The sequence below is a fragment of the Artibeus jamaicensis genome, unplaced genomic scaffold, assembly GCF_021234435.1.
Source record: "Artibeus jamaicensis isolate MK-2021 breed Jamaican fruit bat unplaced genomic scaffold, CSHL_Jam_final contig_241, whole genome shotgun sequence".
NCBI lineage: Eukaryota > Metazoa > Chordata > Mammalia > Chiroptera > Phyllostomidae > Artibeus > Artibeus jamaicensis.
In genome coordinates this window covers 4,289,778-4,304,333 of record NW_026521509.1, presented here as the reverse complement: position 1 = coordinate 4,304,333, position 14,556 = coordinate 4,289,778, and the positions used below count along the sequence as shown (strand labels likewise).

Below are 14,556 nucleotides of genomic sequence, written 5' to 3'. Positions count from 1 at the left end.
TTTCTAAAAATAAGTTTAAAAAATCTTAAAAAGAAAAAGAAAACAGCAATATTTGACTATATTAATCACTGATATCTATGCATCATAAACACTATAAGGCAAGACCTAGATGACACACATAACTGAGAGAAGATTACGGTTCAGAATATATAAAAACTCCTACGAATTAATAAGAAAAGGACAACAGCCCAGTAAACAAATGGACAAAAGATTCTTAAAAGCATTTCCCAGAAAAGAAAACAAATAATCAATAAGCATATGAGAAGACATTGATAAGTAATCCAGGAAATGCAAAATAAAAATACAATGTGATGTAATTACCAACTTGTCACTTTGTAAAGTATATAATTGTCTATACACTATGCTGTATAGCTAAATCTAATACAAAATGATACTGAATGTAAACTGTAGTTTAAAAATAAAATGAAAAAAATACAATGTAATGGCTATCTTATGTGAGGCAGATTGACAGAAATTAGAGTCTGATAATTCCAAATGTTGGTAAAGAGGCAAATTTCTGACATACAGCTAAGGGAATATACAGTGATAGAACTCCATGGAGAAATACCTGGGCACTATGTGATATGAACATTTATATATCCCATGGCTCAGGAATTCCATTCCTAAATATGTATCCTAGAGAAACCCTTGAGTGTGTATATTCTAAACACATAAAAGGATATATATTAGTCAAAGAAAAAACTGGAACTATGTGGTGTCCATCATGAGGAAAATGAAAAATAAATTGTGATATAATCACAATATACAATTCACAATATATAACAATGAAAATAAACTATGATTTTAAACAAGAAGGATGATACTTTAAATATAACATTGAGTAGAAAAAAGAATTAACAGTATGATTCTATTTTTAAAGCTCAAAAACAGGCCAAACTGAATACATCATGCAGGTAGTAAGTAGGTAGGCAGATAGAAAGATTATAAGAAAGTAGAGCAACAAAGCATATGCAAATACTAAATCTTGAGTAAATCTCATGTTTGTCTAATTGTCAGCTCTCATTTAAGTGCCACATTAGCAAGAAACAAGAGAACCAATGGCAATCTTACCTGCAGAAACACTGAGGGAGCTCCCCTTGACCGTACAGAGGGAACAAAAACGGGGTGTTACCATACCGCCCAAGACAGTGCAGAAAGTTTTTGGTAGCTGTGAGACCATCTATGGTACTGCTGGCTGTGTCTGATGTCATTGCAATGGAATGTAGAACAAAATATTGCAGGTTGGGAGTTAATTTTTGAGTTTTTAAATATTCAGAAAATGTCATCTCCTCATATGCTATGAAAAAGAAAGGTGAAATTTTCTGTTAAACATCAAAACTAAACTTCAATTGACACCACTACACAAAAATTATATCAGGTCTGTTTAAAAGCCTTGGAAAGGGACATAAGTGGGAATAATATTACATTTTGGACAGAGAGCAATAATTTTGGGGGGACAAAAACTAAAAACATCATTATACTGACTAGATTGATGGCACAATTTTTAAGCTTTAAATGATGAACTTTTGTTTAGTATTTTACACATTTAAAAAGTAGTAAAGTGCTCTGGCTGGTGTGGGTCAGTGGATTGAGCGTAGGCCTGTGAACTAAAGGGTTGCCGGTTTGATTCCCAGTCAGGGTACATGCCTGGGTTGGTCCCCAGGCCAGGTCCCCAGTAGGGGGCATATGAGAGGAAACCACACATTGATATTTGTCTCCCTCTCTAAAATATATATAAATGGAAAAAATACTTCAATAAAAGTAGAAAAGTATTAAATAACTCATTAACCACCACAATAGTTTTCCGGGCAATTGTCTTATTTTATCATTAAAAGTGCAGAATAAATGCTGATAATTGTATTTTGAAATATTCAATATGGCAAATGGTAAACTTTTGATTAAAGTGACAGAGTAATATCTGACTTTCTGAAGCATATATTCCTTATTAAAACTAGGAACAATGAACTGACTGAAAAGTAATAAAACTAATTGCTGTGTGGCTAATAAAATCAGTCTCACTGCCTTATAATCACAACAAAAGAGAAGGGATCTGTGAAAAACTATTTCCTGAAACCAAAAAAAGAAAAAAATGTAATTGGATGGTTAGTGGTAGGAAATACATTTACATGACAAAAGACAAAAAGCTTTATAGAAATTATTTATATAAACTAATAAGAATTATACAGATTTACTGAGATAATATGTTTATACCACTATGGAGAAGAATTTGGCAGTATCTAATGGACTTGCAGTTTTAAGAGTAAGAGCTACACGTTTTAAATTGAATTTGCTGGGGTGACACTGGTTCACAAAAGCATACAGGTCTCAAGTGTACGACTCAACAAAACATCGACTGCACATTTAGTGAAAAAAGTACTGCTGTAGTTCTCACTGTAACTTCATAAATGAATTGTCGATAGTATCTTGTTATTTTGGATAACTTTTCCAGTCCAGTCCCCTTAAAGTGTAAAGCTCTGTTACTAATGGGGTCTATTCAGTTTTCAACAAACTGAGAAGGAACTGGTCCCAGATCACACAGTGAGATGGGTCAAAGCCAAGTCAGAAACCACATCTTCTCCTAATCCAGCAGTTTCCACCACACAATCGAGTCTCTTTAAATCAATCAAAATGAATAATTCAATATTCCAAGCATAATTACTGATTAAAAAGAAATAATGAACAATGCAAACAACTACAGTAGTTTCTCCATAATCCAAGAATCCATTTTTCATGATTTCAGTTACCTATAGTCAACCAAAGTCCAAAAATATTAAATGTAGAATTCCCAAAATAAGCAATTCATCAATTTTAAATTGTACACACTTCGGAGTAGCATGATGAAATCTCGCACTGTTCTGATGCGCCCCATCCCATCCCGCCATGGAGAAGAGTCACCTGATGGCCCAGCATAGTCACGCTGCATACGCTGTCTGTTAGTCATTCTGTAGACAGTGCAATTAGCAGATCTAATGTCTCAGTGCCGCAGTGCGATACTCTTATTATATTTAATAAGAATAGTGATGCTAGAAACTCTTATGTGCCAAAGAGAAGCCATAAGGTGTAAATAGGTATAGGAAAAAACCTAGGGCATATAGGTTTCAGAACCATTTGTGATTTCAGGAATCCACTGGGGATCTTAGAACATATTCCCTGTAAATTTCAGGGGAAGGGTGTGAATTACTGTATCATCTATGAAGAACCAGTTGACAAAAATAGTTAATTAACAAGAACAAAACAACACACAGCACAACGTTTCTTCAATGACAAAAATGTCCTATACCTGCACTGTAGCCACAATAGCTACTAGCCACATGTGGCTACTGAGTGATTGAAATGTGGCTAGTGTGACTGAGGAACTGAATTTTAAATTGTATTTAATTTTAATTAATTCAAGTTTAAATAGCTACATGTTGCTAAAGGTTAACATAGTGAATAATGAACAGTAAGAATGTGTTTTATAAGAGAAATAAGTGGCTCCCTACATCAGAGAAAGCATTTTAAAATAAGAAAGCTCAAATAATAGGCCCTGGCTGATGTAGCTCAGCGGACCGAGAGTGGACCTGTGAACCATAGGGTCACTGGTTTGATTCCCAGTCAGGGCACATGCCTGGGTAGCTGGCCAGGTCTCCCCCCCCCACACTGGGGGGCACACAAGAGGCAACCACACGTGGATGTTTCTTTCCCATTCTCTCTCCCTTCTCCTCTCTCTAAAAATAAATTAATAAAATATTTAAAAATAATCATCATCATCATAGGAAAACACAATGAAAAAAAAAACAATACCTTTATATTCATCAGGATGTTCCTCATACTCCATACAAAATGTAAGAAACTTCATTAGCATTCGCTTTTCTACCATAGTAAGTTGTTTGCTATTAAAGACATCTGCTCTTGAACAAGGAACCTGAAACACGTGATTTTAAGTTAAGAAACTGCTTCCTAGTGATAAACAAAGATTCCAAAGTACACTGTTTTCCTTAAACTATAACAAGATCATTATTTCCATTCCAGTCAGGCTGTTTCATGTTCCCTTCCATCAGTTCTAATGGCATCTCTGTTGACTTCAGAGCTCATTAACTTGTGAGCTCTCCCTACTTAATTTGCCAACTTGCTCCTTATGCCATTAAAAGGCCAATGGCATGTCACCTGTAACTAGCAAATGACAGCTCAGATCCAGCAATGCTGCCCAAAATTAACACCTTCTCGACACTAGCATCAAGCTGCAGAGGAACTCATGAGAAAATTAACACATTTTAGCTGAGCAATCTCTTACTATTTACATTTGTAAATCATCAAACAGGACTGGGATTTTCTGCAGTATGAGAAAAAATAATCTGATTTTGCTTATCCTTCCAAAGCAAACCATCACTTAAGCTCATATCCAGTTACAACAGATGATCAGCATAGTACCTGTTCCACTCTTCCTTCTCGAAATGCAAGAATCCTGGTAATATTTTTGAACTCCGCATAGCGACTGACATTAGATTTGATTAGAAGATCAATTAGCAATCCTCGAGAATACAGCAGCTGTACAGAGAAAAATAGTTTATAGCATGAAATACATGGTAAAATTGTGGAAAATTCATAAACACTAAATACAGACATGTAGTTGCTATAATTTGAATTATTTGTAAAATCTGTACAACTGTATTATTTGTAAAAAGCATTAAACCTATTAATATTATAATTCATAACATATTCCAGATTTACAATTGATTATCTGAAATTCAAAATCCAAAAAGTCCTGGAATTGAAAGTTTTTACGTAACTGGTTTGGCAACCAAACCTGACCCAAATGGATATAAGATATAAGTAAGGCTCTTCTACTTTTGTCCCACTTAATCCATCTGACTGAAGAAATATTAATGTTTATTTATAGAGAACCTCCTCAGACCCGGCTAAGGATGTTACATCACATGCAGCATACCAGCATGTACACTGTATTACTTTCTAAAATACATATTTATTGAATTTACTGGGTGATGCTGGCTAATTAAATTGTACAGGTTTCAGGTGTATAATTCTACATTATTTGTATACCTCGTATTGTGCTGTGTTTACCTCCCCAAGTCAAGTCTACATCCATCATCATTTATCCCCTTTTACTCTCTCCTACCTCCCCCATCCCCTTACCTCCCAGTGATCACCTTACTATAGTCTGTGCCTATGAGGATTTTTTTGTTGTTGTTAACCTAACATACTGCATTCGACTGTGTATAATGCAGTCCATGTATAACACACATCCACGTTTTTGGTCCAAACATTCAGGGAAAAAACTCTTTCATTATAATTTTTTTAATTCAATTTTTATGTATACATAAAACTGATGATCATATTCCAGGGTATTACTGTGCATACGGATATCGATATTGCTTTCTAAACTATGCTTTTAATGCATGAACATCAATAAAAGAACTGAAAAACATTTATATGGATATGGAATTAGTATTACCCATGTATAATATGCAGCCTTATTTTGCCCTCAAAAATCTGGGGGCATCATACATGGCAAAATACAGTACATATTTTCAAATCTGAATACTGGAACACAGCAGGCTCCTAAGGTTTTGGATAAGGAACTGTAGCCTTGTCTATGGCCAGGTGCTCATTAAGAAGAAAGGAGCTCACTGGGCCTCCTTGTCGATGAAACAAGAAAAATACTGGTTATACATTTCCTTTGAAAGAGTCAACATAGAAGGTCGCTCTGTAACACCAACAGTCTAGATTGACCTGTGGTATGTCTTTCTTGAGAAGTGAGGATGATCGGTATTGCCAGTATGCATGCGAGGAATTGACTTAATCTTTCACCATCTCTCATAACCAGTGTGAGAGAGACAAAAATAAATTCAGCACTACTAACCATACTGTTAAATGCAACAGATTTAGCTATTTTCTATATTGAGATACCCTTAAGTGGCAATAACTCAATAAAAGTTAAAATTTTAAATGTTACACCTTAAATAAGGAAGGAAATTTTTTAAAAATTAGCTCTACTTCACAGAAAAAATGGAATTTCAAACTCTAAATCATGAGTATGAGTATCCAAGAGGCCAATCAAGAATTTCAGAGACCAGAGGGGAGAAGGAAGGGAAGTTAAGGGGAAAAAGGGGGAGGGATTTGGAGGAACAAATATGAAGGACACAGGGACGAGAACTAAGGGGGTGGAAATGGGAGGGAGGTGGGCAGCAAGGGGCGGGGGAGGCTGGGATGGGAGAAATAGACAAAAAACTGTACTTGAAAAATAACTAAATAAAATTAATTTTAAAAAAAGAATTTCTGATAACCAATTATCAGGTGCATTTTATCAACTATTTATTATATTAGTACAGTATTATGCAGAACAAAATAAAGATTTTAAAATTAACCCAATTCCACTGATGAAATTATGGCATGTTACTCCATTACTTTCAGCCTAATACACAACTGATGTAAGCCCATGTTTAAGAATATATCGCCAAGTCTTACTTCTGTAGTTATAATTTAAAAAGGTGCTTCAAATAATTAATTTGTTTAAAAATATTCGAGATTCAAAGATCCCTCAGTGGTCATAATCATTTCACAAATGCATCAAACATAAAATGTATGTACACTTAATAGAATCTAGTAAAGCTTATGATTAAATGCCAGCTTTAAAAATAATGCATTTAGAATATCACTCAAGGCCCTGGCTGGTGTAGCTCAGTGGATTGAGTGCGAGCCTGCGAACCAGACAATCGCGGTTCAATTCCCAGTCAGGGGACATGCCTAGGTTGCAGACCAGTTCCCTGCAGGCTAGTTCCCAGCAGGGGACACACAGAAAGGCAACCATACATTGATGTTTCTCTCCCTCTCTCCTTCCTTTCCCCTCTAAAGATAAATAAATAAAATATTAAAAAAAAAAGAATATCACTCAAGAGTAAAAACAAATTTCAGCTAAAACTCTTCTAAATTTTGTCTGAAGCTCAGGAATAACAATTCTGTTACCGTATTTAAGCTTAAGCCTCCTTTTCATCACTCTCTGAGTGATCTACCACAGCAATTTCATGGTGGTATGAGGCTAAAGAAGACTTCGATTTGATTATAAGAATGGGAATTAGACTTAATAATAATTTTTGCTTTTTAAAAAATATTTTATTTATTTATCTTTAGAGAGGAAGGGAAGGAGAGAAGGAGAGAAACATCAATGTGTAGTTGCCTCTCATGAGTCCCCTGCTGGGAACTGGCCTGCAACCTAGGCATGTGCCCTGACTAGGAATCAAGCCACGATCGTGTGGTTCGCAGGCCCGCGCTCAATCCACTGAACTACACCAGCCAGGGCTAATTTTTGGTTTATATGGTATGTTGCTTTCATAATTAGAAAGAATATGAACATTTTTAGAAATAAGTTTTAACTGTGAGAACTTCGTCCTTGATCATTTTGCCTATTAGTGTAAGCAGTGTAACACTATAAAGTATTTTATGTAACTAACTTACCCTGGGCTACAAGATCACTTTTAATAGGTTATCTGCACAGATGTGTTTTGTAAACTGTAAAACACAGCATCAGATAGAATGCTAAGTATGGAGACAGCAAACTGAACTTTAGGAAAAAGTAGGGCAGGTGATAGGTATCTGGCAATAATCCTAAGCTTAGATGTAATAGTTGCAATTATTAGAACAGATAAAATTTCCGAAGCATGACTGATTGCCGCAATGCCACAGAATACAATGCTTTCCACATAGTCAGCACTCAGTAAATGTTCTCTGAATGACTAACATTAAAAACACGATTATAAGCCTCTTGTATTGCTATAGTTATACATTCTTTAGCTACTCCTGCTTTTGTAGGATGAGGACAGTAAATCATTATTGTTTATTTAAGTGCATGAGCCCAGGAAAACTATGCAGAACAAAGTACACCTACCTGCCTTGATGCTTCTCGACATTTTTGCTTTTAATTTACCCTAACAGAACCACTATTATGACCCATTAAACTCATAGATATACCCAGAAATCTCCTTCAGAGTGTCCTGAAATGTCTTATCATGTACCTAACTCTCTCCCCTTCCACTACAATCATCCTTCATTTTCTCATACAAATAAATCATTTCCGATGCTAATTCCAAACATGAAAAAGCAACGTCTCCTACCATTTTCCTGTGCAAGATTTATACTGTATTTCAGTTACCCTAAGGGTTAGAGACTTTTATGAACTAGCCTTCATACCTAACCATTATTTACTTCATTGTTTATTTAAGTAAAGCATTCCACATTTCAAGTAACTTAAAATGAAAATTCCAAAACAAAACTTATTTGTTAGTGGACAGCCAGTAGTTTTTTTTTTTTTTTATATTGTTAAAACCATTTCCTGCTCATGGGAACAAGAGGACTATTAGTGAGCTATGATTAAACTTCTACCCCACAAATGAGTAGCAGAGGGGTCAAGGGAAGAAGGTGGAGGAGAATGGATAGGACAGAAATGTGCAAGTAGAAGCAGAATTGAATCGGACTCAGAGAGCTATGTAATAGAAAAAGACAATGGATAGTAAAAAGATACTCATATTTTCAGGGATCAAGTTCAAAGACAGCAGTGTAGGGATACAGGATTGTATCAGCAAAATGTAAGGAGGATGCAACTAGTCCTTCTCCTTACTCTGTAACTTAGAACTTGAGGAGAGCACATTAAATTGAAAAGCTTAGTTTTGTGGGTAGCCTGATGGTATTCACTACCCTCCCCTACTTCTTTTCAATTCTCATTGTTTGCCCTCAACAAATGGTACTTGGTATCTGTTCCTTTGTATTTTCACTCTGCCCTATAGCTTAACTCTTTAAGGCCACTATCCTTTATCCTAGTGGTTTTGTATTCTTTGCACTAAATGAGCCTTGTTTCAATAAACCCAATGCAACATTGTAGCGTCCCAAGTCTAAGACACTGACCTAACACTAGAGTTAAGTGTAGGAACATAACCAAAGGTAACAGCATTCTTTCCAGCCTCCCTGGCCCCACTACTGCGAGTTTATTCTCCAAGCACTCACATGTGGACAGAGGATTTCCAAAACTGCATTGGGTTTTTTTCAAAATGTTCATTATCACACAAATGTTGAAACAGTGACTATATATAAGGGCTAAAAATAAGTTCACTTAATAGACTACACACAACCTGAATCTGTGATTAGGATTGAAATTTTTCTCTTGATAGAATTCATATTTATGCAGTAGGAGAATATTAGGGTGGACCTTGTACTCCAGTACAAAAGTATCCTTGAAATCTAGTGCTGAGCATTTTTAATGTTTTAAACCTATATTTAAAGATATTTCACTGAGTTCAAAACTGTTGGCTACCGTATCTTTATAAAATAAATGTTCTATACTTCAGATGATAAAATGATTAAAATTGGCCAATTTTTATAAAAATCATTTGAAAATTAGTGTTGTTCTCAGGTAACATGGGTGAAAGTGGTCCTTACCTTTGATACCAAATCGATATTAAACCTCCTGCCTTCTTTAACAATTTGCGAGTACGTAATCCTATTTTTCCTTGGTGGTTCTGCAATGTCATCTGCTGCAGCTACAGGTTCACTGGTTTCCTCCAAAGTTGACAGCACACAGGTGTTATCATCACAATGGTTCACGTTCTCCCCTGTCCCTTCAGCATCGTGCACTTCCAGGGCCATCTCAGAATCAGCGCTGGAAGTCTGGTCTGTGGGCTGCTCACAGCTCGCAGTGCTTAATGACTCGCCTGCCGGGGGTGGGCAGGCCGAATCTGTGGCTGCTGCGGAGCCGGCAAAATCCACCGAGGCGTGGTTTTTCTGCAGTGCGCCAGCCTCCTCGACACCTTCATGTAAATCCTGACTAATGAGAAATTATAATAATAATCAACACCATGTTTTTGATCACTGTACTTGGCCCCACTTTTACATTTTAACTTTTAATGGCAATTTTTATTTCTTCACGCCACTTGCTCTTATCAAGTTCTCTGTATGTTTTGCCTTCTGTGAGCCACACATTAAATATTCATCTACTCTGGTTTTAATATTTACAATAGGAAACATAATTAACATTTGAAAAATACACAAACAGTTCAGGGTTAGGCAGTCTGGTCACATGTACATTTTGGGGAATTTCAAGCAGACAGTGGAACTGTATTTTTGAAACAAATCAAAACAGTGTTTATAACCACAGCCTTCTGAATAAATAAAGAGCAGTTCAAACCCTCACCCTATGACTAGGAAACTCCATGAACTTAGTCAAATTATTTATCCCCGCTGACAGATACCTGATCTGTAACACAGAGCCATCATCCCTTGAAACCACAGGTGGCTAATACCACCTTCCTCACAAGACTGTCCTGAAGATCAAATAAAGTATAACATGCAAAGAATCAGGCACAGAGCAAATGACCAACACTGGAAGTTATCAAAGATGATTATTATTGGGGGTGAGACAGAGCTAGAAAAAATTGTCATGAAAGTAGAAATTGGTTTATCACAATTTCTATATTCTTTCCTGCTGTACTTTAAGTATCAGTGTCTATTACTCTACCGGTAGCCCTATTTCCACAGTTATGACTAGAGTTAACACTCAGTCCCCTTTTCTGACATCTACTCTTCCTGCATCAATGTATGTCTCCATGATGGTTTTTTCAAAAAGATTTTACTATTTATCTACTTATTTCTAGAGAGAGGGGAAGGGAAGCAGAAAGAGAGGGAGAGAAACATCAATGTGTGGTTGCTTCTCACACACACACCCCCTACTGGGGACCTGGCCTGCAACTCAGGCATGTGCCCTGACTGGGAATCGAACCAGTGACCCTTTGGTTTGCAGGCTGGCACTCAATCCACTGAGCTACATGGCCAGGGCTCTCCACAAGGTTTCATCCTCCACAGAACCTGCATTTTCAGTCAGCTGCCCTGCTGCTCAGCACTGCTGAGGAATAAAACTGCCTTGTACCTCAGAGCCATGGGGAAGCAAGCATCTGCTAATTGACTGCTCAAGAACTAACAGTGGCTTACACCTGTTAGAATGGCTATTGTCAACAAGACAGGTAATAATATGCGTTGGAGAGGTTGCGGAGAAAAAGGAACCTTGGTTCATTGCTGGTGGGAATGTTAAATGGTACAGCCACCATGGAAAACACCAAGGTGGTTCCTCAAAAAAAATTAACAGAGTTACCATATGACCCAACAACCTCTCTTCTGGGTATCTACCTGAAAAACTTGAAAACATACATCCACAAACCCATATGCACCCCTATCTTCATTGTAGCATTATTCATGGTAGCCAAAACATGGGAACAACCAAAGTGTCCTTCCATAGACATTTATCTAATCAGATAAAGAGGATATGATACATACATATGCACAATGCAGTATTACTCAACCACAGAAAGGATAAAATACTACCATTTGCAATGGCATGGATGGATTGTGAGAATACCATGCTGAGCAAAATAAGTCAGGCACAAAGAGTTAGGAACCATATGATTTCACTCATATGTGGGATATAAAACTGAAACTCACAGACACAGACAGCATTGCAGTGGTGACCAGAGGGAAGGAGCGGGTAGGGTAGTAAAGAGTAAAGGGAAGGCCCTGGCTGGTGTAGCTCAGTGGATTGAGCGTGGGCCTGTGAACCAGACAGTCGCGGTTCGATTCCTGGTCGGGGCACAGGCCAGGGTTGCAGGCTGGTTCCCTGCAGGCCAGTTTCCAGCAGGGGACGCACGAAAGGCAACCATACATTGATGTTTCTCTCCCTCTCTCCTTCCCTTCCCCTCTAAAGATGAATAAATAAATAAAATCTTAAAAAAAAGCCTTAGATAAGTCCCTTTAAAAAAAAAAGAGTAAAGGGAAACAAATATATGGTGATGGAGATGATTTGACCTTGGGTGATAGGCACACAATGCAATATATAGACCATGTATCATACAAATGTGCATTTTGAAACCTATATGATACTATTAACCAATATCACCCCAATACATTTAGTAAAAAAATAAAATCCAAAAATGTTTAAAAAAATCTAAATCCTACCACATAAAATCTTCCCATTCATAACTCTAAAACAAATCACCTCCTTTACCTACTATCTTCCAGTCTCATTGCTCCTGCCTCCAACACAGCATCTCCACTTCCTGATTTACCAAACTCTCATCTCTGGGTTTGGGCCCATATCACTTGTTTATTCTGGGACAGTCTTTCTATAAACCGTAACATCATAACTGCACCATCCCTAAATAAGGACATGCTTCAACAATACATTTACTCTAAGAAAAAGTTTAATTTCACATCGAACAACTCATCCCTAACTCAACCATTCTCATCATTCTATTATTCCATGCCCCCATAATACACCCATGAAGTTTACCTTGCATCTGTTTATCAGTTCCTTTTTCACAGTCATCTGTTTGTCCAGGACATACTTTATATTTTGAATCATACTTTCATTCTTGAGGGAAGACCCTAGCATGTCCTCTTGTGTTTTCCTCATAACACCTGCCGCTCTGCTCAGTAACCATGCTATCTAAGAGATGCTCTGGGAATAAATGGTTTGTGTGTGTAAATTATTAAAGTTATTTGTAGAAAAGACAAAAAATTAGGCCAGGAAAAATCAGTCAATGGTGGACTCACAAGTCTTGGTTCACTGAAAGAGGGCCTTATTAAAATTAATACAATAAATATTGCAATGAAAAGGGTAGGATGAAAGAATAAAATAACTTATTAAAAATGTCAAGAAATAAAATGCCATGGTATTTTTAGTGTTATAACCTAGTAATTTTAATTAAATATAATGAGAACGAACTTGACATTATTAATGTTACAACACTTTTCGGGTCTCGGAAACTACTGTCAGGAAAGTTCTGGATGTAGGTATTAGGCAACTCGCAATGTCTCAGGTTCCCAGTGTACAAAACAGAGATCACTCTGTGTGCCTGACCTTTCATGAGGCTGTTGTAAAATAAATGAGCTACCATATATGAAAAGTATTGTATAAATATTAAAAGCTTACTCAAACATAAAGTATTAATCAAATGGAAGATACTATAAAATGTCCCCCAGTTAACAATGAGCAATGCAAAATAGGAGCACCTAGGTTTTCTGAGACTCACTGAAAGTTCTCTGACCACATAACTGTCAACAGCACCAGTGACATTCAGGATGAAGGGTGATGATATGAAACTTGATGTGTATATACTCCACAAAATTGTACGTGCTCCGTATCCACTTTCACTATTTTGAAAACTAACAAACCAAAGTGTGTCGCATGAGGGATCTAAAGTAACAACTTTGAGCAAAAGTTCCATGCATAAAGATAAGGCTGAGAGATGACAGGATAATTCATTTTACTTTACAGATAAGGCAGAATATGGCAACTTGTCTTATTATAGACCAAAATGATGACATCATGGAGATTGATTTAGTCATTGGCTATCTCCATTGCATTCTGAGAAAGGGGACTTTGCAGAGTGAATGGAATGCACTAACCAATGTTGGACAATCTGAAAGCTAAAAGCCAAAATACTTAAATAAAAGTGTCAATGTGAGGAAAGAAGTTACTCTTTGTGAATTCATCTGACATGCATAAGCTATTCAGTTTACTGTTCTCAACATCAGAATTCGGTGAAATCCCTAGCACTACATAAAATGTACACACTAAAAATACAGCAGGGGCCTTACTTTCCATTAACAACCACCACAATACTTTTGAAGTTCTGTCAAAGTTGAATCTAATACCTAAGTAGAAGACATAAAGGTACCAGAAAACTTCAAAAACTTAAACTCCACTCCATTCCTAAGTAAGCAAAATTTTGTTCATTTATCTTTCCATACAGGATAGAAAATGGAGTAGCCAAAGAACTTATATGCATGGCCCATGGACATCAACACTGATGGAGGGAATGGCCTGAGGGAGTAGGGTGTGCTGGGTGAAGGCAAACAAAGGGAAAAAAATCGGGACAACTGTAATAGCATAACCAATAAAATATCATTTTTTTTAAAAAAAAATCAAATTTAAAACAATATTGGTGTCTTAAAATTCTTTAAAAAAGATAATTCAACTTTTTGAAGCAAACTTCAGAAAAAATAATAACTCAATTTTATTAATTTTTAAATATTTGAAAAGCATACTATAAAAACACGTTTGCCAGTTGAAAATGAATGTCACTGGATTATATGCACTCAAAGGAAATTTTAGAGTCCTAAAATGATACTATAATTTTAACATATAAAGGGAAAATCTGTATCATTAGTTCTTATAAAAACTTTCAATAAAACAGATTTCACAAATGAAATTTAAGGTCATTTATATTGCTAATTTGAATTTCAAAGGCCATTTGTAATACAGTATAACAATATTTTTGAGATAATTTTACCTCATTGCAACTGCTGAATACTACTTATATAATGCATTTTTTACTAACTGCCAAAAATTATATATAAGCCTGAGAATTTAAGGGGTATAAATTCTGATATTATCTAGTATTGCTCATTAATTAATGGTAGTAACAAAAGAATGCCTCGAAGTGAATGTCTTATTAATGCCTTGTAACAGTCGCCCTTTCAGATGAATCAAATGAAAAATTACCAGCCAGCTGGTTAATT

General features: G+C 36.2%; 1 protein-coding gene across 1 annotated transcript in view; it reads right to left on the bottom strand.

Annotated features, from left to right (window-relative positions):
• CHM (CHM Rab escort protein) overlaps positions 1 to 14,556 on the bottom strand; it is a 152,671-nt gene that overhangs the window by 73,068 nt on the left and 65,047 nt on the right. The window contains exons 5-8 of the mRNA XM_037166401.2: positions 9,427 to 9,811; positions 4,411 to 4,527; positions 3,784 to 3,904; positions 1,072 to 1,297 (exon numbers count right to left, since the gene is read on the bottom strand). Of these exons, the coding sequence (XP_037022296.2) occupies positions 1,072 to 1,297; positions 3,784 to 3,904; positions 4,411 to 4,527; positions 9,427 to 9,811 (849 nt within the window). The remainder of the gene's footprint in view (positions 1 to 1,071; positions 1,298 to 3,783; positions 3,905 to 4,410; positions 4,528 to 9,426; positions 9,812 to 14,556) is intronic.